This window comes from Dryas octopetala, chromosome 1 (assembly GCF_963921425.1).
Source record: "Dryas octopetala chromosome 1, drDryOcto1.1, whole genome shotgun sequence".
NCBI lineage: Eukaryota > Viridiplantae > Streptophyta > Magnoliopsida > Rosales > Rosaceae > Dryas > Dryas octopetala.
In genome coordinates this window covers 6,372,243-6,399,165 of record NC_141366.1, presented here as the reverse complement: position 1 = coordinate 6,399,165, position 26,923 = coordinate 6,372,243, and the positions used below count along the sequence as shown (strand labels likewise).

The 26,923-nt window shown below is 37.6% G+C and overlaps 4 protein-coding genes across 4 annotated transcripts; all 4 read right to left on the bottom strand.

Annotated features, from left to right (window-relative positions):
• Nucleotides 1-721: 721 nt before the first annotated feature.
• On the bottom strand, nucleotides 722-6,174 carry LOC147297035 (serine/threonine-protein kinase 12-like). The gene is made up of 12 exons (XM_086256642.1): nucleotides 5,579-6,174; nucleotides 5,326-5,400; nucleotides 5,092-5,187; nucleotides 4,486-4,571; nucleotides 4,271-4,391; nucleotides 3,756-3,835; nucleotides 2,968-3,030; nucleotides 2,597-2,703; nucleotides 2,397-2,482; nucleotides 1,990-2,111; nucleotides 1,546-1,657; nucleotides 722-1,081 (listed from the first exon to the last, which is right to left on the bottom strand). The coding sequence occupies exons 1-12, from the start codon at nucleotides 5,906-5,908 to the stop codon at nucleotides 974-976; spliced, it is 1,386 nt and encodes a 461-aa protein (XP_086112768.1). The 5' UTR covers nucleotides 5,909-6,174; the 3' UTR covers nucleotides 722-973.
• Nucleotides 6,175-7,998: 1,824 nt separating this feature from the next.
• LOC147297034 (cyclic phosphodiesterase-like) lies at nucleotides 7,999-9,659 on the bottom strand. Its single transcript, XM_086255238.1, has 3 exons — nucleotides 9,259-9,659; nucleotides 9,053-9,107; nucleotides 7,999-8,431 (listed from the first exon to the last, which is right to left on the bottom strand). The coding sequence occupies exons 1-3, from the start codon at nucleotides 9,580-9,582 to the stop codon at nucleotides 8,226-8,228; spliced, it is 585 nt and encodes a 194-aa protein (XP_086111364.1). The 5' UTR covers nucleotides 9,583-9,659; the 3' UTR covers nucleotides 7,999-8,225.
• Nucleotides 9,660-12,391: 2,732 nt separating this feature from the next.
• On the bottom strand, nucleotides 12,392-25,457 carry LOC147297032 (protein NRT1/ PTR FAMILY 4.6-like). Its single transcript, XM_086229927.1, has 7 exons — nucleotides 25,359-25,457; nucleotides 24,988-25,084; nucleotides 24,664-24,881; nucleotides 23,981-24,424; nucleotides 23,385-23,512; nucleotides 22,307-23,159; nucleotides 12,392-12,430 (listed from the first exon to the last, which is right to left on the bottom strand). The coding sequence occupies exons 1-7, from the start codon at nucleotides 25,455-25,457 to the stop codon at nucleotides 12,392-12,394; spliced, it is 1,878 nt and encodes a 625-aa protein (XP_086086053.1).
• LOC147297033 (oil body-associated protein 2B-like) lies at nucleotides 13,949-15,079 on the bottom strand. The gene is made up of 3 exons (XM_086229866.1): nucleotides 14,776-15,079; nucleotides 14,496-14,693; nucleotides 13,949-14,205 (listed from the first exon to the last, which is right to left on the bottom strand). The coding sequence occupies exons 1-3, from the start codon at nucleotides 15,065-15,067 to the stop codon at nucleotides 13,949-13,951; spliced, it is 747 nt and encodes a 248-aa protein (XP_086085992.1). The 5' UTR covers nucleotides 15,068-15,079.
• Nucleotides 25,458-26,923: the final 1,466 nt, after the last annotated feature.

Sequence of the window (26,923 nt, the reverse complement as noted above, 5' to 3'; positions counted from 1 at the left end):
TGGACTCTTTCTTTTGTCGATCGGATTAGCAATTTGAGTTATAAATATGGTTAAGATATAACAGTTGATTTGACCCATAAATTAGAAAACTAGTCCAAGACTAAGCTCTTCCCAATAGATTTTGCTTACATCAAGTTACATGACCAAGCATAAAAGGAAGAGGTTGTAGTTGTATAAGCTAATGAATTTGTAACCACAATCCATGCAAAGCCAAAAGGTACCTAAACTGATGTTGGGGTACTTGGGGAAAGCAATCTTCCATCTTCATGTGGCCGTAGTACAGCAACGTCTCTCTGGTTAATGTTGATTAATTGTTGTCAAATCTTGCAAAATTTTCCCCTTTTTATACTCGTATTAGCTTGTTATTTTCTTTTGATCTGATTATTGAATGATGAGTCTTTTCCCCATTTGGTAAAACAGAATGATGAAATTAGAAAATTTGAAATTATGGTAAAGTCCTTATAAAATTTTCCCATTTTTATAGTTTAAATGCTCAACGATGTTAGATTTTCCTCATAAAATTTCTCTTTGAAAACTTGAATGGGCCTGTCATATCACATCACTTATGCTGTCTACAACATAAATCGTATCAAATGAAATCATTTATCCAAAGATTAATGACAAAGTTACAAACAAACCTATCTGGCAAATTCAGAAGTTCAGCATCGGCATGAATGGCCATATTATCACCACAATGTGATGCAAAGAAATAAATTCATGTAAACGAAATATTATGATTACCCATAAAATGTACTTACATGCAAACCATGGTGTACAAAATGTCATTCTCAGCCCAGAATTTCAAAGGGAGAGTTAAAGAATTAGCAAGAATTCAAATTTAATAACCAATTAGTGGATTACACAGATAAGAAACAGCCATGCTCTACTGTCTTGAAAACAAACTTTCTACACCAAGCTGGAACTACAAACTTCTTCTAGCTGTTGAGGCAAATGAAAAAAAGATTCCCATTCTTTACAGGCTCATGGTAGAAGAACGTGATGAACGACTTCTGCTGCTTGGACTGGAATGATCTTTCCTCAACATGGCTTCAAGGTTTTGAAAGCATTTCAATGGTCTAACCTGTACATGTTACATAGAGAGCGAGGATAGAAGAAATCTTCAGATAAATGTAAGTAGCCATGCAGGAACATAAAAAGTAAACAAAGTAATAGCCCAAAACCGACACACTATTACAATGCCTTGAACCCATTGATGGTACTCCATGTATTAACTTCAGGTCATTCAACAACATGAAATAGACAACCCCTAAAGTTACATCCAGTGGTCAGCTTCTTGAATTCATTTTCTATAACTTGTACTCAGAAAGAGAAATTTGAATTAGTTTGATTGAGGTTATAGCCAAAAAAATTTTGATATTTCCTACAAAACTCTACTTTTAGTAAAGGATAATATTCTCAACATTTACAAAACATGCAAATGTACACACACACAGAATAATGGGTTGGGGAAGACAGCAAGTGAGTGTGTGTGTGAGAGAGTGAGACAGAGAGAGAGAGAGAGAGAGAGAGAGAGAGAGCAGGCACCTTCCAACGCCTTTTATGACCAATAGTGTTATAAATAGATTCCAGCCTCAAAATTATTTGCCTAAACGCTGGTCGTTTAGCTGGTTTCTCATTCCAGCACTCCTCAATCAACCTGTGAGCAGGCATCTCATTAAACAAGATCGGCTAAATTTCTATGACCCTAAGACACACACACACTGGTAACAAATCAGATTCTCAGAAGTGAGATGAATTTTGATAAGCACTCCAAAAGTAGTATGCCACATTTGCTAATTCTCTTAAGAACAACTACACAAACCAGATTGGTAAAGAAGTTAACAAATCATTGGCAGGGGTTTGCATTCTTAAGAGAAAACACCAATGCCACAAGCATTCGATACTTTCCGTGCAGAAACTGAGAAATTGAACAATAGCTTTAATTGATAAAAGCAGAGAAAGTTGATTTTAGAAACATATAGCACTTACGCTTTAAGACCATGTGCATAACGCTTCATTGGAGCTCTAAAAGGTGGGCGCTCTCTTGCAACATATGCTTTTGGAACTTCATTATCTTGCTTGGCAGGAAACGGTGGGCAGCCTTCTATCATCTATATACAGCAAGTTACAAATGTCACTAATGAAGCCTTATAAATCAATTGAGTAGTCATGTTTCAGAAATGCGCCCCCCCCCCCCCCCCCCCCTTCCCCCCCTCTTCATAATAAACCAAATCAGGTACTAATAACATATTCATGACATATTGATATATGCTCTTCAGTAATAAAATTAATATTATAAAGGATCGTTTATGTAGAAGATGAGTATGCACTAAGATGGTATAGCTACGTCTTCATGAATACTCTTGGTCCAGGATTTAGAAATGAGCCATATTTACCTCTTGTAGAATTAAAGCAAAAGAGAATACATCCACTTTGGTATCATATTCTTCATTCTTGGAAACCTCTGGAGCCATGTATCGATCTGTCAATAACAATTAACACATTCCACTCACAAGCTACATAGGAGACAATTGACCTATGCAACATATTAACTACAATGTAGATTATACCATTACGCCCAGAAGAAAACACTCACATGAAGTGTCTTGACAGGTCAAAGGCCTCTCTTCTTTCACTGTCAGCAACTTGCTAACTCCAAAATCTGCAACTTTCAGGTGCCTAGAATCATCTCGCAATATGTTCCTGTTATCTTACTCGTCAGCAACATACAAATTAAATGCCGGCCATTTAATTCATTGTTTAGAAATTTTGATGCTAATACGAGCATGTGCTTGTTCAAGGGAAAGACCAAATCAAAAAACGAAAAAAAGGGGGAAAAGAGCCACTTGGGCTTGGGTACAAGTAAGTGCTAAGGGGTGGAATGGGGAATGAATACATCTTAGGTCCAATTCTTGCCAGGCATAAAAAAGAAAAAAGAAAAAAGAAAATGAAGAACAAGAAACTTACGAAGGCTCAAGATCACGATGAATTATTGCTTCTGGCTTATTCTCATGCAAATAACTCATTCCCCTGAAAGATATCCAGGGACAATGTAGTAAGAAAAAGTATCCGAGCAACTACACATGATCTTGCTCTCACAACGGGAATCTAGAAACTGACAATTTAAAAAAAAAAATAAAAATAGTAGCTTCTATCAGCCAAGCACTGATGTGGTAATAGTCTCTTTCTTTTGCGGCATGAATCGTAGAATAATAAAATTAGTATAAACTTTCTTTCTCCTAAACCAAAGAAATGAAGATGAGATCTTGCACCTACAAATCTGATGAGTATTTGTATGCAGAGCATCCAAGCATCACAGAATCCAAAAAGCAAAATTCTTGAAAATTAAATAACTCTACCAGTTTTTTAAGCTTGAAGAAAAGGCTAAATTCAGGAGTTGGAATAATTTAGGAAAAATATGTGCTTATGAAATTCCAATAACTGATGTAGTTATTGAGCTCTTTTTTTTTGTTGAAAGTTATTGAGCTCACGGACGAGTATTCTTGACAGGTTACAGTGAAACGAAATTCTCGGTACATTTTGCTGAAAAAATCAAAATTTAAGACCTTGAGTAGGCCAAATAAATTCTCCCACTTTGTATAACATTCTATTATTACATTTACATAGAAAGTATCAATACCAATTATAAATGCCATATGTACTTTTCCCAAACTTAAAATCTATAAAATACTTATCAGTTGTTAGCCAGATAATCAGAAAATGATAATCAAGGCCAATGCAAAATAGTAACAGACCTCGCAATATCAAGTGCAAATCTTACAGCTGTAGTTGGTTTTAACGCTCCTTTTCTTTTCAAAAATGCCCGAAGGTCTCCCTGCAACAAAAATACAGCAAAATAAAGATCTAACAAAATCTAGATTTGCACTTCCCTAGTTGCCTACTATATTATGCAATTGTCAATGGAACCCCAGAACCAAATTTAAGCACTAACATAGACCAAAGAGCATAACAATCTCAGAGTAATTAAGCACCTCAAATATTCCACTTCACACTATTATTGAAAATTCAAATTTTAGAAGTAAACATTATGAAATATACTCATCCCTCCTACTATTTCACAATATGGAGAGACAAATATTGCAGGCATTCCAAATGAATAACCACAAATGCAAGATAAAGAATAAGAGGGTCATATATAAGCACAGAATAAAAAACATGGGGATGATAAGAGTTCAAGAAACAGTCACAAGATACACAATGCACGGGATTACTATTATTCCATGTAAATAATCAAAGGAACGATAAAAACCTTAGGCAAATATTCTGTTACAATCATCATTGGACTACTTTGAGTCACTGCCCCCAGAAATTGGACTACATTTGGATGTCTTATCTTTTGAAGCAATGCAAGCTCATCCCTGAATGCCCTCCTGCAGAAAGACCAAATTGACCTATAATTTCAAAGACCATAAAGCAAGGAAATATTGATTTGGGAAAACCAAGAGTAGTTTATGAACAACCCACACTTTATCCTCATCAACAAGCACTTCCTCCCCAAGCCTTTTGACAGCAACCTGTATTCCACGCCAGGATGCTATACGGTATGTTCCCTGGGACACAACATATGGTTGCACAGAAACAAATGAACGCGACAACAAGACAATGAGATAATAATCAAATGAGAATTTGACTGAGGATTTGCATGCAATAGGCAGTTATTGATGCAAGATGAGGAGGATAATGGATTCAAAATACTAAAAGAGGCATGACCCCAATTAAACAACTAATTGAAAATTTCTTACAGAACACTCAAACCCATTGTAAATTGCCATTAACAGCTTTCTTTCACATAGTAATGTAAACAACACATGGTCATTTTGTGCAGGCAATTTGTCAGTTACTCCATTCTAGTTAAAACAGAAAAGGTGGGGGACTGATATTTTTCATGATCATGAATACAAAACTCAAGGACTAGAACAGCCATTAGTAAAAAAAAATGATAACATAAAAAGATGTTTTTGACCTTGCATTGTAAAATGCAAGAAATGGTTCCAAAAGGTCTCAATACAGGGGAAGGAACAAATTGAAACTCCATATGCCAAGATTAAAGAAAAAAAGAAAAGATATTACCTTGGTTATTTCAACACTGTTGGTAAAATCAAGTTCCTTGGATTCAATTTCATATTCTGGGACTTCTCTGGCATGCCTAACGTGCATGGGGGCCATCTGGGAGTTAAAGTCAAATGAATCAGGGTATATTAAAAGCATAATAAATACAAATTAAACAAACCCAGATCAGTACGAAAGAACACAGATGCAATAAGCATAAGCAATGACAGTTTGCATCCATAAATTAAAACGTACCACAGGCTTTGCCCCACGTTTCTCCAAAAGTTTAATCACATCATGGTTTTTATAGTATATAGCATCTGCAAGAGGCTGTTTAAGCAACATTAGATTATAATCACCAAACATATACTGATATACACATTATATTAGCATCTTTTCCCCAATTGCCAATTTTTCTCCTCTTAATTTTGTAAAGCAATTATAGTCATCAAATTATCAAAGCACAAGAGAAAAAGTGAAGGTTAAGCTTAAGCATATAGTTTCTTACGGTACTGCCCCATCGGTCTTTGAGGTCAACGTCAGCACCGCGCTCGAGCAGCAACGAAACGACGTCGGTGAGGCCCTGACAAGCAGCGACATGCAGAGCCGTACGATCATCAATGTCCCTGAAATTGACGTCGATCCCCGAATCTAAGAGCTCCGTGATCCCATCCAAGTCGGCTTCATTGGCCAAATACATGAGCCTCACTCTGGGATCGATCCCCTCCACGGCATCCTCCTCCACCTCCACCTCGAGCGCACGGTCCAATCCACACTCCGGCGCCAGCGACGACTGCTTCCCCAAAGGGAACCGCAACGGCGTCGTCTTCAAATCCATTGTCGAAAACGTACGACCTTCGTTGTTCTGTGCTGTAGTAGACTGCTAGTAAAGACAGTAATCAGCTTTTGTTTTCCATCTGCAGACTTTTTTGCTATATACGCGACGGTTTTGCAGGAAATCGTGTTTTCGTTACGTCATTCGCGTTTTTTTATTTATTTATTTATTTTGTAGTGGGTTCCATTGCGAATTTGCGAGGCTCGTGAATGAAACTTCGGCGTCACGCGAAGACGGTACGCGTTAAGAGGGGTTTGGCTAATGTGTCCTGCTATGCTCACTGCGCCACCAACGAACAGGTCGGTATGGTTTGGGGCCGTTGGGTGTGTGAACTGTCATGTGCAATGCACCCACCCGGCACGGGAATATTAGCTCATCATTCACGCCACGTCACAAATTTGTGAAATTTTTAAAACTAAACATTTTTTCTTTTTATTACTGACTTTTAATGTGTTTTTTAGAGTTTTAGAAATATAATTTCTTGATAAATTTTTGAATTTTCTCGAATATGGCTTAAATCTTTCTTAAGCACTATTTGATAGAGTTCAAGCGTTACTTAAGAGATTTCAAACACTACTCAAGAGTATTTTAATAAAGAATGGCTAAATGCCTATAAATACCTCAAATTTTAACTATTTTTTTAATTTTCTTATCAAAATTAGGTGTGATTGCAGTCATAATTTAAGTAGTTTTAATAGAATAATTATTTATTAATTTAGTAATATTTTTAAAAATTATTTTTATTTAAGAAGAAAAAGTCTCATCTAAGACAAATTCTTCTCTTGATTTTTTTTTTTGGCCAAAATTCTTCTTTTTTCCTTATCTACCAAACTGATATATGGTTGACATGGTTTGTCATCACTTCTACAATTTCACATTACCTGAAAAGTAGTTGTCATTTGAATTGTCTTTTTTTTTTTTTTTGGGTCTGGCATTTGAATTGTCTTACTCTTCCAAAATAAATGAAAACAAGTTAACAGTGACATTGTATTTGCATTCTTCCACATGTTTATTTTGGTTCAAGAAAGAGAGAAAACAAGAGTGGAACATTGACTTTGGATATGAGATAAGTAATATTCTCCATTAAAGTTATAAGTCTCACCCTATTCGTCCTAATTGAAAATTTATACTTTTATTTCATACTTATAACTTTAATCTTGTGATTATTAATTACTTAATTTTGCATTCTAATAATAAAGACGAATAATTTTAGATCACTAATTTAGATCTCAAATTTTTAATATTATTAATGTGGCATATAATATGGCAGAAAAATAAATTGGGTGCGACTGTTTTGTTGCAAATAAAACAACAAAATGAGAGGAAGATGAGGTTGGCTAGGCCAACTGCTATTCTTCATCAACACAAAACCAATTAAAATTTGTCTGACTTCTTGCAAGTGGGTTCACTCCTTGTTGGCTTGTTCAAACTTCGATGATAAGTAAATTAATAATCTATCTTGGAAGACACTTCAATATGCTATTTTATTTTTCTTTGAAATAGCAACATCAATGTTCATAATGATAAAAAAAACCCTTCGGGATCAGATTTAGACTTGAAAAAATCGTGGGGTATTGGAAGGGCCAGCCAATCATAAGCATCGTGAGAAAATGAGGCTGGCTGTTGTTGAGTGTTGACAACTCACTAAATAAAGGCTTGTTCATTCTTTTCTTGTGATTATGGATAAAGATCACATGAGGCTTAACTTAAGATCTAAGCTGCATACATTTCGACTGCATTTCTCTTGTGCACGATTGTAACATTATTGACTTGCTCAAATTAGGCTGCCACCACCATTTTTTGACTGCATTTTTTTTGGGGGGGAGGGGGATTGTACACCCATTTTTTGGTATATTAATTACAAAGAGGATAAGCTATGACCATTTATGAACACGAATCCTTCTACCATATAGGGACTACAAGTTTCCCTATAAATATTTAAATAGGGTTGTCATAAAGATCAATCCAATTGCTCCACTTACCATATACTATACATTTCTGTCAAATCCGTTATAAAAGCTTACCTATAATTAAATCAATCCAATTAGCATCTTTATCAAATGGCTAGTACTCAATTGGTAGTGGATTAGTGGTGGCCCAAAAAAGCGTTTACTTTAGAGGAATCGGTAGACAAATAGCAGACATACAATTTAAACACACAAAAAAGAAAAAAGCAGACATACAAAACGAGACAAGTTGGCAAACAGCCCCAGCCTCTGATAAAACTTCAATTTTGCTAGTTGGCAAACTTCTTGATCAAGCAAGAGATGACAGGGACTCTAGGACAGAGTCTGATTACAAGCTATAAGCATGAACAGAACTAATTTGCTTCCAGGGTGCATTCAGCAATCTTCTCCCAAGATTTGAGAGTTTCATCTTCAGTGTCAGTTTTGTAAAGTGCAAGGCTAGTTATGGGGAAGCTTAGGCTGGCAATGCTCTCATCCAGAATTTTAGCTTTTTCTTGAGCTTGTTTCTTCTCTTCATCTGTCAAATCCGCGTAAAGGATGCTCAAATGTGGCATATAAGCTGCAAGACAAATTGCATTTCATGCGGTAATCATTTGTTATAAAATAAGAATAAGAGTTTTGGTCCATAAATTTTGCAGACAAAGTAGCATTACTAGTAATCCAATCTTCATTTTCTAAATGCTCATCAAACCATAACAAGAATTGGCTTATATGTAATGGGGATGTACAGAAATGGATATTTAAGGAGGAGTTCAATTTTGCAGACAAAGTAGCACCATTGGCAATCTACTCTTCATTGTCTAAATGATCAGCAAACCCATAACAAGAATTGGCTTATATGAAATGGGAAATCTACAAACGCCATGGATTTTACAGAGGAATTCCTTTGTGGGGTTCATGGCATATAGTATAACCTTGAGAAATGCTAAGCTACTTCCCTTCAACACTATTTAGGGACAGTCCTGAGTAGTAACATTTATGCTTATATCAATGATCACCAGCAGAAAGTTTTCAAAACTTAATCTTTGGCAATTTAGTTAAGAAAGAAGAAAAAATAACAGAAACCCATATCTCTTTTCTTCCCCTCAGTGTCTCACTTTCTCTCAATCCAAACAAAAACAGATGCAGAAAAATTATTTTGAAACATAACAAAATAAAGACTATAGTGTATATCACTTACGAGTTGAACTATTGTAACCAAAATGCCCACAGCAGCGTGCACTAGCTTCCACTACCTGAGAAAATAAATCACATATTTTTACATTAATGTACAATAAACCCCAGAAACAAATTTGATTGTAATTGTAAATCACAGGCCAATAGAGAAAATTCATATAAATCAAAAAAAAAAAAAAAAAAAAGCAGACATTAAAAACTAGAGAATACCTGGGGGGTTGGATGAATGAGGAGGAAGACACACTGATAAAAGAAAGTCCCAGTGGCCACACTCTCAACTTTAGCATCGTATGCCTTGAGACCCTGAGAGGCCGATCTGAACTTGCTGAGCGCGTCCTCAGGGGTCAAGCTGATGGCCCCCACAACGGTGATGTGGGGCTCGAACTGGGGCCCACTGAACTCGGCCCGGAGGCCCTCCATCAGCTTCTTCAGCCTGGGGACCACGTCATCCGGTGGAAGCGCCCACACCGAATACACGTGCTTTTCGGCCACGTCTTGGTTTGCAGAGGTGGTAGTTCTTTCTGGGTTTGCCATCAGAAATGAGAGTGAGTGAATGAAGAGGAAGAGACTTAGGAGTAAGGCCCAAGAGTCCAATACTGGTTAGGATATGATTCATATGAAGGGTTAATTATCGATTTACCACCTAAAACTGTAACTCATTCTTATTTTACCACCTGAAAGTTTTTTTGTCCCAAATTACCACCTATAACTTACATCCGTGTCCCATTTTACCTTGTTCCGTCAACAATTCCGTTAATGCTGACGATCTGGCCGTTAATGCTGACGTGGCCGTTAATGCTGACGTGGCGCGCTAGATATGCACCACGTGTCACATCTTTTTTTTTTTTTTTTTGCATTTTTTTATTTTTTTATTTTTATAAACTTTGAAAATTAATTAAAAATAGCTCCGAACTCAGAAAAATACAAAAAAAATTCCTACGAACTCGTCTTGACTAGCACTAATTTACTATAAGGTTAAATTACCAATTTGCCCTCTAAAAATTTTCAAAAAAAATAGAAAGTCCAAATTTATTTCTAAAAAATTAAAATAAACTTTCCTCTATTAAATAAATTCTAGAAAAAATTCTAGAATTTTCGTAAACTCTTGGACAAATTCTCAAAAATATTTTGAAAAATTACCAAAAGCTTGTTTTAGAGAATTATTTCGAGACTTTACAGAAATTTTAGAATTTTTCTAGAATTTATTTTATAGAAAATTTTATTTTTCTCTAAGACCGAGAGGTCTTTTGGGTAGCAAGTGTTCACGAGAAAGGTATTGTTAGTTTTTAGAAGACTAACGGTGCAGACCTCATATTTTTTGGAGTTCGGGAGATTATTCTATGAATTTTCAAAGAGTCTAGAGTATTTTAATTTTCTAGAAATAAATTTGGACTTTCCAAATTTTTTGGAAATTTTTAGAGGGAAAATTGGCATTTTGACCCCATAGTAAATTAGTACTAGTTAAGACAAGTCGATAGGAATTTTCCGTGTATTTTTCTAAGTTCGAAGCTATTTTTAATTAATTTTCAAAGTTTATAAAAATAGAAAAATCAAAAAAATTAAAAAATACAAAAAAGATGTGACACGTGGCGCACATCCAGCGCGCCATGTTAGCATTAACGGAATTGTTGACGGAACAAGGTAAAATAGGACACGGATGTAAGTTACAGGTAGTAATCTGGGACAAAAAAACTTTCAGGTGGTAAAGTGGGAATGAGTTACAATTTTGGGTGGTAAATCGATAATTAAGCCTCATATGAAAGAGATTAATTTTCATTTAAGTTTTTTTTTTTGTTGGGTTCGTAATATCATCAAATAGAATTATAGATAGAATATTCTCGAAACATCACTGGACAATAACGGTGTAAAATAATATTTTTAGTAGACTTTTGGGGTCAGCGGTTTTAATTTACGTTCATACAACGAAAATAATAGAGTAGGTATAACGATAAGTATGAAGAGGGAATTATATTAATGGTTTCTGAACTTTACCTCGAGTATCATTTTAATTCATAAACTTATTTTTTGAATTACATAGTCCATAAACTTTCATATATGCATCACTTTATTCAATTTCGTCAATTTTATCTATATTTTTTTTTATTAATTTTAGTTATGTATATCACGTTGGAGAAAGAAATAAGAGATGAATTATCATTTTTATCTCTTAAAAGTGGTTTACATGTTTGACACATGATTAAAATTGACGAAAAAAGTGAATGGAATTGACAAAATGAACATATGATACACGGGTGAAAGTTCGCGGAATATATAATTCAAAAAATAAGTTTGTGAACCAAATTAACATTAAGGGTAAAATTCAAGGACCATTGTTATCATTTGCACTAACTATAATTCTATAAACAATAAAATAGTCAATAGGTAAGAGTATCTTATTAAATTCTATATATATATGTATAGAAAACATAAAGAGAGTATATTATTAGCAAAAAGGAAAAAGGAAATAAAAAGGTATATATGATTAAATGGACAAATTTTTCTATATTATTCGCTAAAAGGAAAAAGGAAATAGAAAGATATATTATTATTAATCAATTGACGTCTATGGTATTTAAATTCAAAACCTACTTAATTAATTAATGGAGATTAGATATAATCTATTAGATCAAATAGTCATTAGCAATTATATGTGGCACGTTAAACAATACTATTAAAAATTTGAGTACATTTGCAATATTATATTAACATGTCACATGGTGTGGTGTGATCACAAAATATTTTTTTCATAAAATGAGAATAGAACCATGATTATTTGTTGGAGTGGATTGAAGCCGGGTGTTTAATATTGGGTTATTATTCATGGCCCAAAAAAAAAATATTGGGTTATTATTTTGGTTGGACTCCGGGTTCGGGCAGAGCCTTCTACTCAAGCCTAACTCGGATTTATTTGCTTGGGTTTAGATTTCTCTAACCAAGCCCAACCCAGTTTAGCCCCTCTCCCTAGTCATCATAATTTATAAACAACAAAAAGTAAACAATTGAAATTTTTTAAAATAAACGAAACAAATCTCCATCTCGAATCAATATTGTAACCAACTGATTAGGAAAGAAAAAAATGTTAAACTTACTTTTCTATGTAGCTCCTTAGCATATGCTATGGCCAAGTGATACTGAACTTTTTATGTTTAATAGGTAGCAAATCCAATGAATAACTCTTTCGTTTATGCTATGGTCAAGTGGCTAATTCAAGAGTACTGCGGTTTGTTATAAATTTTAAAAGAAAAACTGTTTGATATATATACACGCTTGTCAATTTTCACAGTTTATATAGCAAATTGGGAAGCACATAACATACATGGCTGGAACTCAAAATCTAACAGTACTACTCTTTGTCATCATCTTCTTTATGAGTTTTGTTCACCTTTCAGCTTCCGGTAAGAAATTTTACTTTAAATTTTGTTATAGCTAGCTAGTTAACCAACACCAGCCATATGTACGTAGTATGAAAATTTTTAACATGTGAACACTACATATGTGATGCAAACACATTTTTGATTTTGAATTTACATTTCTCGATCATCTCTAAAGTATAGATTCTGGATCATTAAATCTGAATGTATAATGTGCAGTGTTCGCTTTAACTGGTCTCTGTGTAGCCCTCTAATATAACTATTAACTACATCCATATAAATATATATATATATATATCAATTCAAGTTCAGTGTTGCAGAAATTCATGGTGTGCAGTAGTTTCTGAAAGTTTTGTGTACTCAAAAACAAAAATTCAATTTTGCTATATTTATATATATATATGCAGCAGCAAGTGTAGCAAAGTATGACAGTTTTTGCAACCAGATTGGACATTTTTGTGACCATCGTAGCAAGCATTGGAAGGGACCGTGCATTGGTAGTATAGCATGTAATCGAAAATGCCAGTATATAGAGAAAGCAGTAAAGGGGGGATGCTGCTTCTTCAAGTGCATCTGCTACTTCAACTGCTGATCCATCAACACTATTAATTAGCAGTTGATCATGTGTTAACCGTTGGTTAATTCATTAATTAAAACGAAATAATTATAATTAAGTTTTAATGATAATTTCATATCTGTTTTCATGTATGTTCCAGTTACAAATATAGCTGCAGACCTATATTTTCTATGTTAATTATACATGGTTCTGGATGTCAAATGTGTACACACAAAAACAGTACGATGAAAAGCAATTGATTTTTCATCGGAGATGGTGTATATATATGGGGCTCAAAGGAAGTACACAAGTCATTCCATTTGAAGCTAAGCACTTTGGGGATTTACAGAAGAATTTCCATTCTTATTTTGAAAAGCTAAGCACTTTGAGGATTTACTTATTTGAGTATATAGGAGGCCGAATGTTCAGTAGATGCAGATGCATTTTTTTAAGTTACAGATTACATATTTGAAGTTGTAACATGTATATTTTAAATTGCAAATATGGAATAGATACTTTCACCGAGCGCTCAGAGGACAATTTGAGCTACAACATAATTTTTATACCGGCTGAAATTTGGGTTAAATTTCTTTTTCTTATTTTGGGTTTCTAATTAATTAAAACATCCTTATTATTTTTTAGTTTTGAAAAACCTTTTACTGTATTGATAAGGGGTGCCCAGGAATATCGGGTTTCTGGGCTTTGGGCCCATTGTACCAAGAAAACCTCGAAATTTGTTATTTTATTGTACATGTAGCTTAAACATTAAAACAAGTTAAACGACCCCGTTTTGGGCGAGCACTGATCTATAAGTAAACATAGCAAATATATTTGCTCTCTTATTACTGCACAAACATTCATAGATTAAACAGAATAGGTAGCCAATTAAACATACGCATATATGTGGAAGCACACATTGTTGCTTTGAAAGTCTAGCTTGTTATCTAAGGCATGCATGCATTGGTTTAGTTAATTAAGGAAAGGGTGCCCTTGTTTTCATTTCAGCGGGCTTGATGTCAATGGCAAACCCCTTGCCATGCTGCTTCCAGTAGTCTGCCTGCGGATTGATCCACTCCGGCTCCGCCATCTCCACCCTCGACGACTTCAAGGAGTCTGTCGATATCTTGTACTTTTCGTCCCTCTTCTGCACCAGCTCCGGCTTCACCATCCCCAGGCTCACCCCTTGGGGTGACATCATTAGGGATGGTGCACCCAGTGGAAGCCTATCGCCTAATTCACCCATTCATTCATTAATTCCATCATCACCACCACAAAAACCCACATCAAATATATAACAATTCTTAAAAAACCATCTATTTAATGGGTGATATTTTCTTGCCAGATGTTGAAATATTATGGTATGGATTGTGAATTTAAAGTCTACTACCAAATTAATAATCCACATAAGATAACATGATTTGGTCCTAGGGACACATATGACAATTACTTTTTTAGTTGAGTATAAATTTCTAAATCGTTAGATCGGTTTGTATCTCATGTGTAGTTTGTATTTAAATTACCTCTATCAACCTGCCATGTGCACCAAAATTTGCCATAAGTTTTGGCCAAATTGTCAAGCTCAGACTGCCCAATCATCTCTGGGATCCGAGGATTGACCCAGAGACCCGATTTGATCTCGTAAGCATGGGAATGCCAAAGCTTTTGCTCATCCAGAGGCAGAGCCTCAAATATCCGATCGGAAACTATATATTCAATACCTGCACATTAATTGCAAACCCGTCAAAAAAAAAAAAACACACTAATCCTAATTAGCCTAAAACGACGGCGTCTAAGCATTACCAATGAGTTTGCCATGAGAGTCGCCGGAATCGTAAACAGCGCACTGGAGGAAGTCCTGGTTGAGGCGAGAGACGAAGTGGTGGGTCTCGATCTGACGTGTCATGTCGTGGCTGTAGAGGGCGAAGGTACACACGTGCTGGCTCATCTGCTTTACGGGCTTCAAGGACTGGATCATCTCCGCCCCTTTGTCCACAATGTGCGACCCCACCGTCATCGGCTTCCCCGGCGGCGTCGGGTTGCCGCCGGCGCCGGCTGCAGGGTTTGGAGCTGGAGACTTGTCACTTGAAGCCATCTCAAACGATGTCGTTCTCTGTCGTCTCTCTGCGTCTGTGATCAGTCTGTCTCTGGTTGTTTGAGAGAGTTGAGAGGGGTTTACAATATGAAATGAAGTGGGTGGGAACGTGGAGGATTGTCAGACTCCCACGTGGACATGCATATTGCATGGGGGAGGGTGAGGTGGTTGAGGCTTGTGAATTTGGGCTTCTTTGCTGGCTTCTTTTGAGTTGAAGTGAACTTATAAAGTGCTACGTACTGTGATCTTTGTACGGTCCCTTTGGTTCTTATCTTAGTGCTCTATATATTTGATTAGTATTTTTATGGTCATAACAAGCTAATTTGGATTCAAATAATGTGGCATTATTTTATGGAAAAGGAAAACTGTTACATGCATTTAAAATCCAAATTTGAAATCCCGCTGCTCAGAAGTTAACAAATCATATTTTGACACCATATGCATGTGTATTGGAATTGAAATTGTCATCATAATTTTCATTGATGAACACCACAAATTGTAAATTGTAATTACTAATTACTGACAAAGACACCACCTACCGCATCAAATCTAGTTGCAAGCTTGAATGAAACAAACGTATTCCAAAATCGTATATTGAAATGATATTGTTATTGTTGTAAATATATTGTTATATGTGGCTATTACTGTAATTAGTTGTACGGGGCATACTAGTAAATATTCTAAACCTAGTAAACCCTACCTCTATATAAGGATATTTATAAGATGAATGAAATAGACTGATATGTTTCTCTCCGCCTCTTCTTTTCCACAAACCTTAATTTCTATATACTTTTACAACACGTTATCAGCACGAAAAACTCTTTGGATTGTGGATCGCTAAACGAAAGAGGATCATCCTTCAATCTGTTCTTCAACCAAGTAGGTTTTATAAAACAATTTTATGTTTATGTTTTAAAACCTTGATTGATTGAAAAATTCTCCATGAAGCATAAACCCTAAATCTATGTGATTGATTTATTTGGGATTACATATATTTTATACATGTATTTGGGTTGAATGATTAAATAATAAAAAGGAGGAAATTTATTTGGGTGATCAGAAACCACCCCGCATCGCAGCAGCCTCGCGCACCAGAAGCCTTGCTGTAGCCTAGCAGCGCAGCGCAGCCCAGCAGTGCAGAAGCGCGGCCCAGCCCAGCAATGCAGCACGGCCCAGCCCAGCGGGCCTGTGCAGCCCAGGCCAGCAGCCTTGCAGCGGCCCAGTAGGCCCACTCCCACGCTGGCAGCCCAGCAGGCCCACCATGCCGCTGCCACGTCAGCTGTCACGTGGACGCCACGCAGGCAGCCAACAAACTGCCACGTCAGCTCCATGCATGCGCCACTAAGCTGCCACGTCAGCGCCACGCATGCGTCACTCTCACGCTGACACATGGCAAGCCTCCTGAAACTTTGTAAAAAAGAGATGTTAATTCTTGTCATGCCTGGGGTTTGAACCCAGGACCTCTTGGGTACCAAGAGTGCACCTTAACCACTGTGCTGCTGATAGTTTATTGTTAGTATGCAAATCTTTTAATATATATACCCTAAATGCCAGAAACTTTTATTCAAATAATTTTGTGATATTTTTCTGTTCTATTTGGGTATATGAATATTTTACTTGTTTAAATTTTTGCACTAGAGTATATGTGTAGAAATTGCAGGTAATTAATGAACCAGTAGTTCATACATAAATATTGAACCTGTAGCTTCAATAATGCCATATAAGGAACCTGAAGTTTCCTTTATAAAATTCACCATACATGATAAAACCAGTAGATTTTACATGTCTATACCATGTTATAGAACTTGAAGTTCTTATTTATTGCTTATGGATGTTATTGCCCAAAGCACTAATTATGATTATTTGTTCCTTTCAACCAAAAAATGTCAAATCTCAACAAACTTAATTTTGTCGCTTTGGAAGTTTCCGGAAGAAACTATCTAAAGTGGACTCAAGATTCGTTTCCAGGATTTCAAATCCGTGAATGAGTATAATTTAGAAATCTGCCGGATCCAGTCGCTCCTCAAATTTTGTGGGGAGGAGCTCACCGAAGCTGACCTATTGGAGAAGACTTTCTCCACCTTCCCTGCCTCCTGTTTGGTCCTGCAGCAACAATACAGGGAGAGAAATTTTACCAAGTTCTCGGCATTGATCACTACTCTGTTGCTCGCTGAAAAGAACAACAACTTATTAATGAGAAATGATCAAGCCCGACCTGTCGGTACTAAAGCAGCACCATTGCCTGAAGCAAACGTTGTTGCCTATCGCGATTCAAACCGCGAGAGAGGATACCAAGGTCATGGAAAGAGCACAAAGTCCGACCGCCCGAGATATGGAAGGAAAGGTTCTCAGAGGAATAACCCGTATGACCGAGGCCAACGTGGTAGGAACCATGGTCTCTCGGCCCCAAGAACTCGAAATGAGAGGAACACTGGTCCGGCCCGTCGCCACCAGAATCAGAACCAAAACCAGAATCAGAATCAGAATGATCTCTGTTACCGATGTGGAGGAACTGATCATTGGTCTCGCACCTGCCGTGCATCAGCGCAAGCTGTAAATGAGTATCATGCCTGTCGCGGAACTCGAGAAACCAATCTTGTTGATGGATCATTTCCTATGGATACCACCTTAGAGGTCACTGATTTTCAGGCTGCTATTGGACACTTCGAGGACTAAAAACTCGATGACATGGATATGATCAGCACTTGTGTCGTATTTATTTTCTGAATAATGTTTTTCTTATTCGGATTATTTTGGTGATTTATGATTTGGATTATTTGTTTTGAAAATTTGGTTATGCTCGAATATTATTTAATTCAATCAAGTTATTTTCATACATGTGATCTATTGAATTAAATTTATGAATAAGCATGTTTAGTGAGGAAGTTTGTTGTCTGGCAGACAGTGCTACTACGCACACCATACTTCAAGATCGGAAGTATTTTTCAAACTTATTGCTTACTCATACCTCTGTGACAACCATATCAGGCCAATCTAACCTGATAGAGGGCCATGGCAAAGCCCATTTTTTTGTTGTCCAATGATACTGAATTACCATTAATGAGGCCTTATATTCTTCAAGTTCCAGAAGAACGTTGTTGAGTTATAAAGATATTCGAGCCAACGGTTATCACGTTGAAACCACTGAGGAAAATGAAGTGGAATATCTTTGCATAACCTCTAATTTGTATGGCCAGAAGCGTACATTGGAGAAATTGAAATGCCTATCGAGCGGTCTTTATATGACCACCATTAGATCGATTGAGGCCAATCACATAGTTAACCAATTCGAGCAGTTTCTTTCTATGGCATGACTGGTTGGGATACCCAGGTCAAAGTATGATGCGCCGTATTCTCAATTCATCACACGGGCATTCCTTTACTAATAAGGATCTTGTGTTTAGTGACACACTATGCCAAACTTGCTCACTCAGAAAGTTGAATACTAGACCATCATATGCAAAGACTAGTAAAGACTCCATCCTTTTCCTGCAAAGGATACAAGGGAATATTTGTGGACTTATCCAACCACCATGCGGACCATTTAAATATTTTATGGTTTTGGTTGATGCATCGACAAAGTGATCACATGTTACACTATTGTCCACAAGAAACGCTGCTTTTGCTAAACTTCTCGCCCAGAAGGCTCACCACACGGATTATCCTATAAAGTCTAGAAGATTTGATAATGCCGGAGAGTTTACATCGAAAACTTTCGATGATTATTGCATGCCCCTTGGGATTAATGTTGAACATCGAGTTCCCCATGTTCACACCCATAATGGTCTCGCAGAAGCGTTCATTAAAAGATTACAAATGATCGCACGAACCTTGGTTATGCGCACCAAGCTTCCAATTTCTGCGTGGGGCTATGCAATCTTGCATGCAGCCATGTTGGTCCGGTTGAGGTCCACTGCTACCCAACCTTACTCCGCGTTACAGCTGGTGACTAGGTACGAACCTGACGTTTCGTACTTACGCGTATTTGGGTATGCAGTTTACGTGCCAGTTGCGCCGCTACAACGTACCAAAATGGGTCCTCAACGAACGATGGGCATATATGTCGATTATGAATCCCCATCCATTATACGCTTTTTAGAGCCCTTGACAGGCGATCTCTTTACCGCTAGATTTGCGGATTGTCACTTTGATGAGACAGTCTTCCCGCCGTTAGGGGGAGATAAGAACGTCACCGTTCCTGAAGAACGACGTGAATTGACGTGTAATGTCCCCACTATGTCTCATCTCGATCCCCGAACCGCACAATGTGATAGTGAAGTGCGGAGAATTCTAGATCTACAGAGTATAACTCATAATATGCCAGACGCATTCTCTGATCTAGCTAAAGTGACGACATCACATATACCTGCTGCAAATGTGCCTGCAAGGATATCCGTCCCCGAAGGACGTGTCGTCCTAGGAGGACGTGTCGTCCCAGATGGACGAGGTACAACAATAGTGGCTAACCAGTCATATGTCCCTGCCCAGAAGTGAGGTTGACCACTAGGTTCGATGGACTCTTATCCCCGAAAGAGGATACATTTGGCACAAATGAGTCCCCTTGACATCACGATCTCAATCGATCCATCTCACGAAATAGTTCCGGATTATGGGTCCGTCCCAGAAGAGACGGCGTTGGGGGACGCTCCAACGTTAGAACCCACTCCCGAGAACATAGAGATCTCTATAAATTATGCATGCTTAAGTGAGCTCTGGAATCGAAACGAGATTATCATTGATGATATATTTGTATTCGCAGTAGCTACCGAAATCATAACTAGCGATGACATCGAACCTCATTCCGTTGATGAATGTCAACGTCGAGACGACTGGCCAAAATGGAAAGAAACAATCCAGGTCGAATTAGATTCCTTGACAAAGAGAAAGGTGTTTGGGCCTGTCGTTCCTACACCTTCCCCATGTTAAACCTGTAGAATTTAAATGGGTATTTGTAAGGAAGCGTAATGAGAAAAACGAGATTGTGAGATACAAGGCTCGTCTAGTGGCGCAAGGATTTTCTCAACGCCCTGGGATTGATTACGAGGAAGTGTATTCCCCCGTAATGGACGTCATAACGTTCCACTATCTTATCAGTTTGGTAGTTTCCGAAAAATTGAGTATGCAGCTTATGGATGTGGTCATTGCTTATCTCTATGGGGATCTTAATACAGAGATATATATGAAAGTTCTCGTAGGACTTAAGACACTCGATGCAAATAGTTCCAGACCACGGAACACGCTCTCCATTAGTTTGAGGCGTTCACTTTATGGATTGAAACAATCCGGACGGAGGTGGTATAACCGTCTAAGTGAGTATTTGATCGGGATGGGATATGTGAATAATGTTCTATGCCCTTGCGTATTTATTAAGAACAAGTTCCGGCTTTGCTATTGTAATTGTTTATGCCGATGACATGAATCTAATTGGTACTCCTGAAGAGATCAAAGAAACAACTAAACACCTGAAGTTGGAATTCGAGATGAAAGATCTTGGGAGAACGAACTTCTGTCTCGGCCTGGAGCTCGAGCACCGTGCAGATGGAATTTTGGTCCATCAATCGAATTACATCCAGAAAATGTTAAGGCGCTTTAATGAGGATAAAGCGAAGCCTTCTAGCACGCCCATGATCGTCCGTAGTCTAGATCCTAAGAAAGATCCGTTTCGTCCCGCAGATGATAACGAAGAGATATTGGCACCAGAAGTCCCATATCTAAGTGCAATAGGCCCATTATTGTACTTGTCTCAATGTACTAGACCGGACATCTCATTCGCTGTGAACTTGTTAGCTAGATGTAGCTCTGCGCCAACACGCCGCCACTGGAATGGCATAAAAGACATTTTCCGCTACCTTAGAGGTACGACGGATATGGGCTTATTCTATCCCTATGCATCAAGGAATGGATCGAACCCCCTCGATCCTCGGAACGATGCCCGTCTTGTTGGATATGCTGACGCAGGGTATCTATCAGACCCGCACAAGGCGCGTTCTCAAACTGGTTATGTCTTTACCATTGGGAATACAGCAATATCTTGGAGGTCAACGAAACAGACCCTTGTTGCTACCTCTTCGAATCATGCTGAGATTATAGCCCTTCACGAAGCAGTTTGTGAATGTATATGGCTGAGAGCAATTTCCAAACATGTTCGAAGTACGTGTGGGCTGAATTCCACCACTGATGAACCAACGATTATCTATGAGGATAATGCCGCTTGTATCGAGCAGATGAAGACGGGTTTCATCAAAAGAGACAACACCAAGCATATTGCACCGAAGTTCTTCTTCAATCAACAGCAACAAGAGCATCAGATGATTGAAGTCAAGCAGATCCAATCTCAAGACAACTATGCAGACCTCTTCACCAAGTCACTGCCAAAGTCCACGTTCTTGATGCATGTTCGAGGTATTGGTTTGCGTAGATTGGCTGATTTACCTAGTATGTAGTCTTCAGGGGGAGTCGATATCAGGGGGAGTATCCCGAAGCATACTCGTTTGACCATCGTGTACTCTTTTGTCCTTCGTCCAGGGTTATTTTGTCCCACTGAGTTTTGTTACTTGGCAAGGTTTTAATGAGGCACATCTTGGCATGGTTACCCTACTCATACTACATCATGAAGATGTGTTGATCTGATATATATGCATTTGCTCATCTTTTCCCTTCGACCACGGGTTTTTCCCATTGGGTTTACCGGGCAAGGTTTTGGTGTAGCAACTCTAATGCACCCCGCTCCCATTGACATACTATCTGCTTATGATCCAGAAGATATGACTTCACCTACTTTCGAGGTTCTGATGCGACTACTCCACCCTCATGCGCGTTGCACTCTTTTTCCTTCGACTAGGGTTGTTTTTGTTCCCACAGGGTTTTTATTACTTGGCAAGATTTTAACGATGCAACTTAGAAGCGCATAGAAGAGACAACACTAATGACATGGAATATCCAAGGGGGAGTGTTGTAAATATATTGTTATATGTGGCTATTCCTGTAATTAGTTGTTGGGGGCATACTAGTAAATATTCTAAACCTAGTAAACCCTACTTCTATATAAGGATATTTATAAGATGAATGAAATAGACTGATATGTTTCTCTCTGCCTCCTCTTTTCTACAAACCCTAATTTCTATATACTTTTACAACAGTTATCTAATTTTCACACATTAGTACATTAATTAAACAACATAAATTACTATTTTTTTTTTGGGATCTCTGAACTCAGGCCCTGTTGCTCACTTTTGAGACCACCATGGGGCTGTCAGGCTTGTATTTGTACCTCTTAGCAACAAACAGATAGGTACAGAAGTTGATGAAGCTCAGGATTGAAAGCAACCAATAGAAAAGATTCAAATGGTTCAAGTTAATGTTGTTCCCAGCTAACCAACCTCCACTTCTTGTGTCTCCCTTTGTCGCAGCATTGACAATCTTAACCAACACAGTGCTGAAGAAATAGCCAAGTGCCATTGAGCTCCAGAGGAAGCAAGTTGAGATTGACTTGAGCTCTTTGGGTGCCTCTGAGTAGAAAAACTCAAGAAGACCCACATAGGTAAAAATGTCAGCAATGCCAAATATGAAGTACTGGAAAGATAGCCAGAATGTGCTGATGGGCAATGGTTGAACTACTGGGATTGCAAGCAGCATGTTGTGGTCTCTTGCGACATCTTTTCGTTTGACTTCCATGATTGCAGCCACAGCCATGGAGATACAGGAGAGAATTAGGCCGACCCCTATGCGCTGCAAGTGGGTGATCCCAGAGGGAATGCCGGTGAATTTGCTTGCTATGGGCACGAAGATTCGGTCGTAGACAGGTATTATAATGATGAGGAAGACGATGGGGATGATGGGTAGTGAGGCTGGTGGGATTTTGAAGGATTTGGTGATGCTTGTGTCCATGGTGAGTCCTTGTTGGATTGAGAAGGTTTGGAGCTGAGCCAGGCAAAGAGTCATTATAATTGTGCAGCAAAATATAGGGACCATGCCTAGTATGATCTTTGCATTTTCCACATGGGTCACTCTGCAAAGTTTCCATGGGTTTAGTGACTTCTGTTCATCAATTTGTCCAGTTGATGTTGGTTGGATTGCTGCTTTGTCCAAGAATCTGAATACAAATTCGTATTATATATTAGGCATGTAATCTGAATAGAAATTATTCTTAAGCCACACAATTTGACATGTTATGTTTGATGCAATCATGTCTGAATGCGATGGCGATCTCATAACATAATATGTTAGGCAATAAATCATTACCCGAACTAGTAATGGAATTGCATATATATGTGCTTTATTTTGTTCCTCTTTATTAAGATTTGGGTAAATTAAGGACCTGAAAATGGGTCTGTGAGGTAGAAATTCTGCTTCAATAGCAGCTTCCTTGTCTTTTTTGATCTCATAAAGCTCTGCAGGGTCCTCAGGAAGGCTAAGATTCCTGTTACGGATGGCTGCAACATACACCTGAAAAGGACATAAGCACAAGTCAACTAGTTGTGATATACGCAGTTGATCTGAAGAAACAGAGTGTATTTGGAAGTATCCATAAAGGATCTTCCAGGAGCCGTCTCCCTTTAGATACCCTCTAATTAAGCCCCAATAGAAACAAAGTATGCACTACAGTAACTTAACGGCTTGGTCAAACTTTGATGGTAACTTCAATAAATTTATAGGAACCATATCTTTCTTAACCTCCAAGAGCGTTGCAACTGTTGACCATAAGATTTGAACACATGACCGATGTGTTGCCACTAGATCAAATGGTCATTAACACCTCTAAAAAGGTTTTGAACATTGAAAATTCGGGAGTTAAAACTCTAAATGGCTGTACTTTATCATTTTTTAACACCTCACATAGAGAATCCAATCATGCATTATTCAAGTTTTTAGAGTGTAGTGATTATCTAACAAGGATTGATAAGGAACACAAACCTGTATAAGTTCAACTATGGCACTAGTTCCTCGAATGACTTGTATTCTGTACATAGGCAATCCAGCAACAAGGATGACGACCCCCAATCCCATGGCGATTGTAGAGATCCCAAAGCCCCAATCCCATCCTCTATTATCTTGAATCCACACAATCAGTGTTAAACTGACAGCACCACCCAGGCACACTGCTAGTAACAGCAGGTTGAAGAAGCTGGACATCTGCCTTGCCTCTCTTGGATCTTTTTCGTCGAATTGATCTGCGCCGTGTGATGGCAATGCAGCCTTGAATCCTGCAGCGCCGGCAGCCAACAGGTACAGAGCAATGAACAGAAGAGCAGCATTGCCACCTTCAATTTTCTCACAATGTGCAGTTGGGTCAAAGACATTACAGACTGGTGGCTTGAGCTTGGGGTAGTGAGCTTGCACAGTTAGTAGTGCTAGTCCCTGAATCAAAATTTACAACATGTATGCATTACTCACTATGCAATTACCAATGAGTTGCTAGACTATCAATGATATACAACAGTTTCATGGGTGAAATTCTCTTGTCAGACTATTAATCCGACTATCAATCTGGACTACACCTTCAAACAATAATACACATGATCAATGATTCAGATCGAAACAGGCTAAGCAACATAAATTATATGTATTTTGATGAGTAATTTGAGTATTTTGCGTACCAAAAACTCGAGGCATCCTGAAGCAAGCATAGTTTTGAATCTGCCAATAAAGGTGTCTGCAAGGATGGCCATGAAAATGGAGAGAATATAGCCAGTACCCATGTAGTTGGTAAGCTGGTTAGCTGCATCTGATAGTTCATAGTGCATCACCCCATTGAAGTATGTAACCAAGTTCACTGCCAAGGCGAAATTTGCCATGTTCTCGAAACCAAATGTAGCTGCAACATTCACAGACCCAAATGGTAAACCAGTGAACTCATTGACTCTATAATGCAACTTTAAAAGCTACACTAAAAATTGACAATTTTGGGTTTAATTTTGTACCAAGTATGAGGACAGAAGTTTTCATTCCTCCATGTTTATGTTTCACAGCAGTCCTTCCCTTCCAATCCACCTTTCCTTCAACAAGCTCAACTTTGTCCTACAGGGTATAAAGGTATACAAGAATATTTATTAATAACATCGAACTGGAAAAAAAAAAAAAAAAAAAGGCCCATTTTAGTTAACATGAATTCATTGAAGTTACAAGCACTGAAGAATTACCATAGCTACAAGGATCTTGGGGCCTCTCTGGTGCTAAAGAGAAAGAGGAATATGTTTGGCAAAAAGGGTTGAGAGGGTGATTGAAACAGAGGTTTGTATATATAAGGCTTAATATAGACGGACGTGTAACTGTGGATGAAGCTGGTGATGACCATTTCTGATGCCCATAATGCCCTTGTATTTGTTGGAATGTTGGTGCATGTTTTGCTATAACCTTGCCGACTTGGATGTGTGAGAGATTCCCAGGACATTGTCAAGATTGTCCAATAGGAAACGTATATATATAAGGACAGCAGAATGAGAGCTACCCATTTAACCTTTACTGTTTAAAAAAGAAAGATCAATCTTATTTCTGCTTAGGAAAAACTTGTGTATATAGCTTTACAGTATAAACGTTATGAATCCGTTCTCTTTACTTTTTGGTTTATAATGTTGAGAGAGTATTTTACGTTGAAAATGTAAAGTCTTGCGTTACAATATATATTGAATTGAGCCTCTCTATCCATTGTTAATTGGTTTTAGTTTGAGTTAGATGCTTGAATTTCTACAGTGGGCATGGAAGAAATATACAAAAATGTTGAGTGCATTCTAAAATGTTTGGGTACTTTGAAGTTGTAATTCTTGAAGATTTAGAAGTGTTACATAAGAAGCATTACAAGAAGAAGAGTCTGCATTCACCCAAGTCCAAAAGCATCTAAACACCCAATCTGTCTTTGCTCTTGGAGGACCTATCCTCTTGGACATTAGCAATCTCTTTCTGCTGCAATTATTTGCATCACAGCAACTTAGTTTTCACGTAATTATAAGGGAGTGATGAAAGCCACACAACCTTTGTTAATGCAAAATGTCAGTCTAATACAAGTCTGCATTTTGATGTGAGCTCATCAATGATCACTAATAAAAAGGACTTGTATGTCGTTATTGAGGAAAAATTAAAACAGAAAGCTGACGGATACTAGAACACACATCTCATAGGTTCACGCTGTCATATAAACCAAATACTATATTCAAAATCCAACTGTGTTATACTGTGACCAACGTAATTGGGTGTGCATGATTAAGTCAGATGTGAGACTACATAACCTGATAACCCCACATGTAGCTACTTGCCTCCTCCGGTCTCAATTGAATTATAATATTCTTATCAATCCATCAGGTCTTTTAGAGCATGTACAATAACATAACTAAATGCTATGCTATATGCTAAATATAGCAGAATTGATAAAAAAGTTCACTACAATAATATAGCTAAATTTAGCATTTGCTATGCTATTACTAAATTTTTCACTATATATAGCAGAAAATTTAGCAATTGCTACTGAGGAATTCAAGAAAAAAGTGGACCCACCATTTAAAAAGTATGGGTAAATAAAAAATAAAAAACCAAGTGAAAGAAAGTGATTGGTTGAAAAAGTACTGGGTCCCACGAGGAGAAAGAGAGGAAATGATATTCACATGAATGAAAAAAGTTGCAGCAAAAGGCATGAGGATGGGCAGGGTTTAGGCCTGAGGATGGGCAGCTCTCATGGGTTGATTAACCATGTATTCAAATTTTACAATTCCTAAATTTGACTTTGACTTTGACATGAAAAATACTAATTTGGGTATTAAAATAATAATATTTAAATATATTTAATATTGGGCTCATATTAAAGATCTCATTAAAATATTTACAATGAGATAATTATTAAAATAATTTAATATATTAAATTTGATT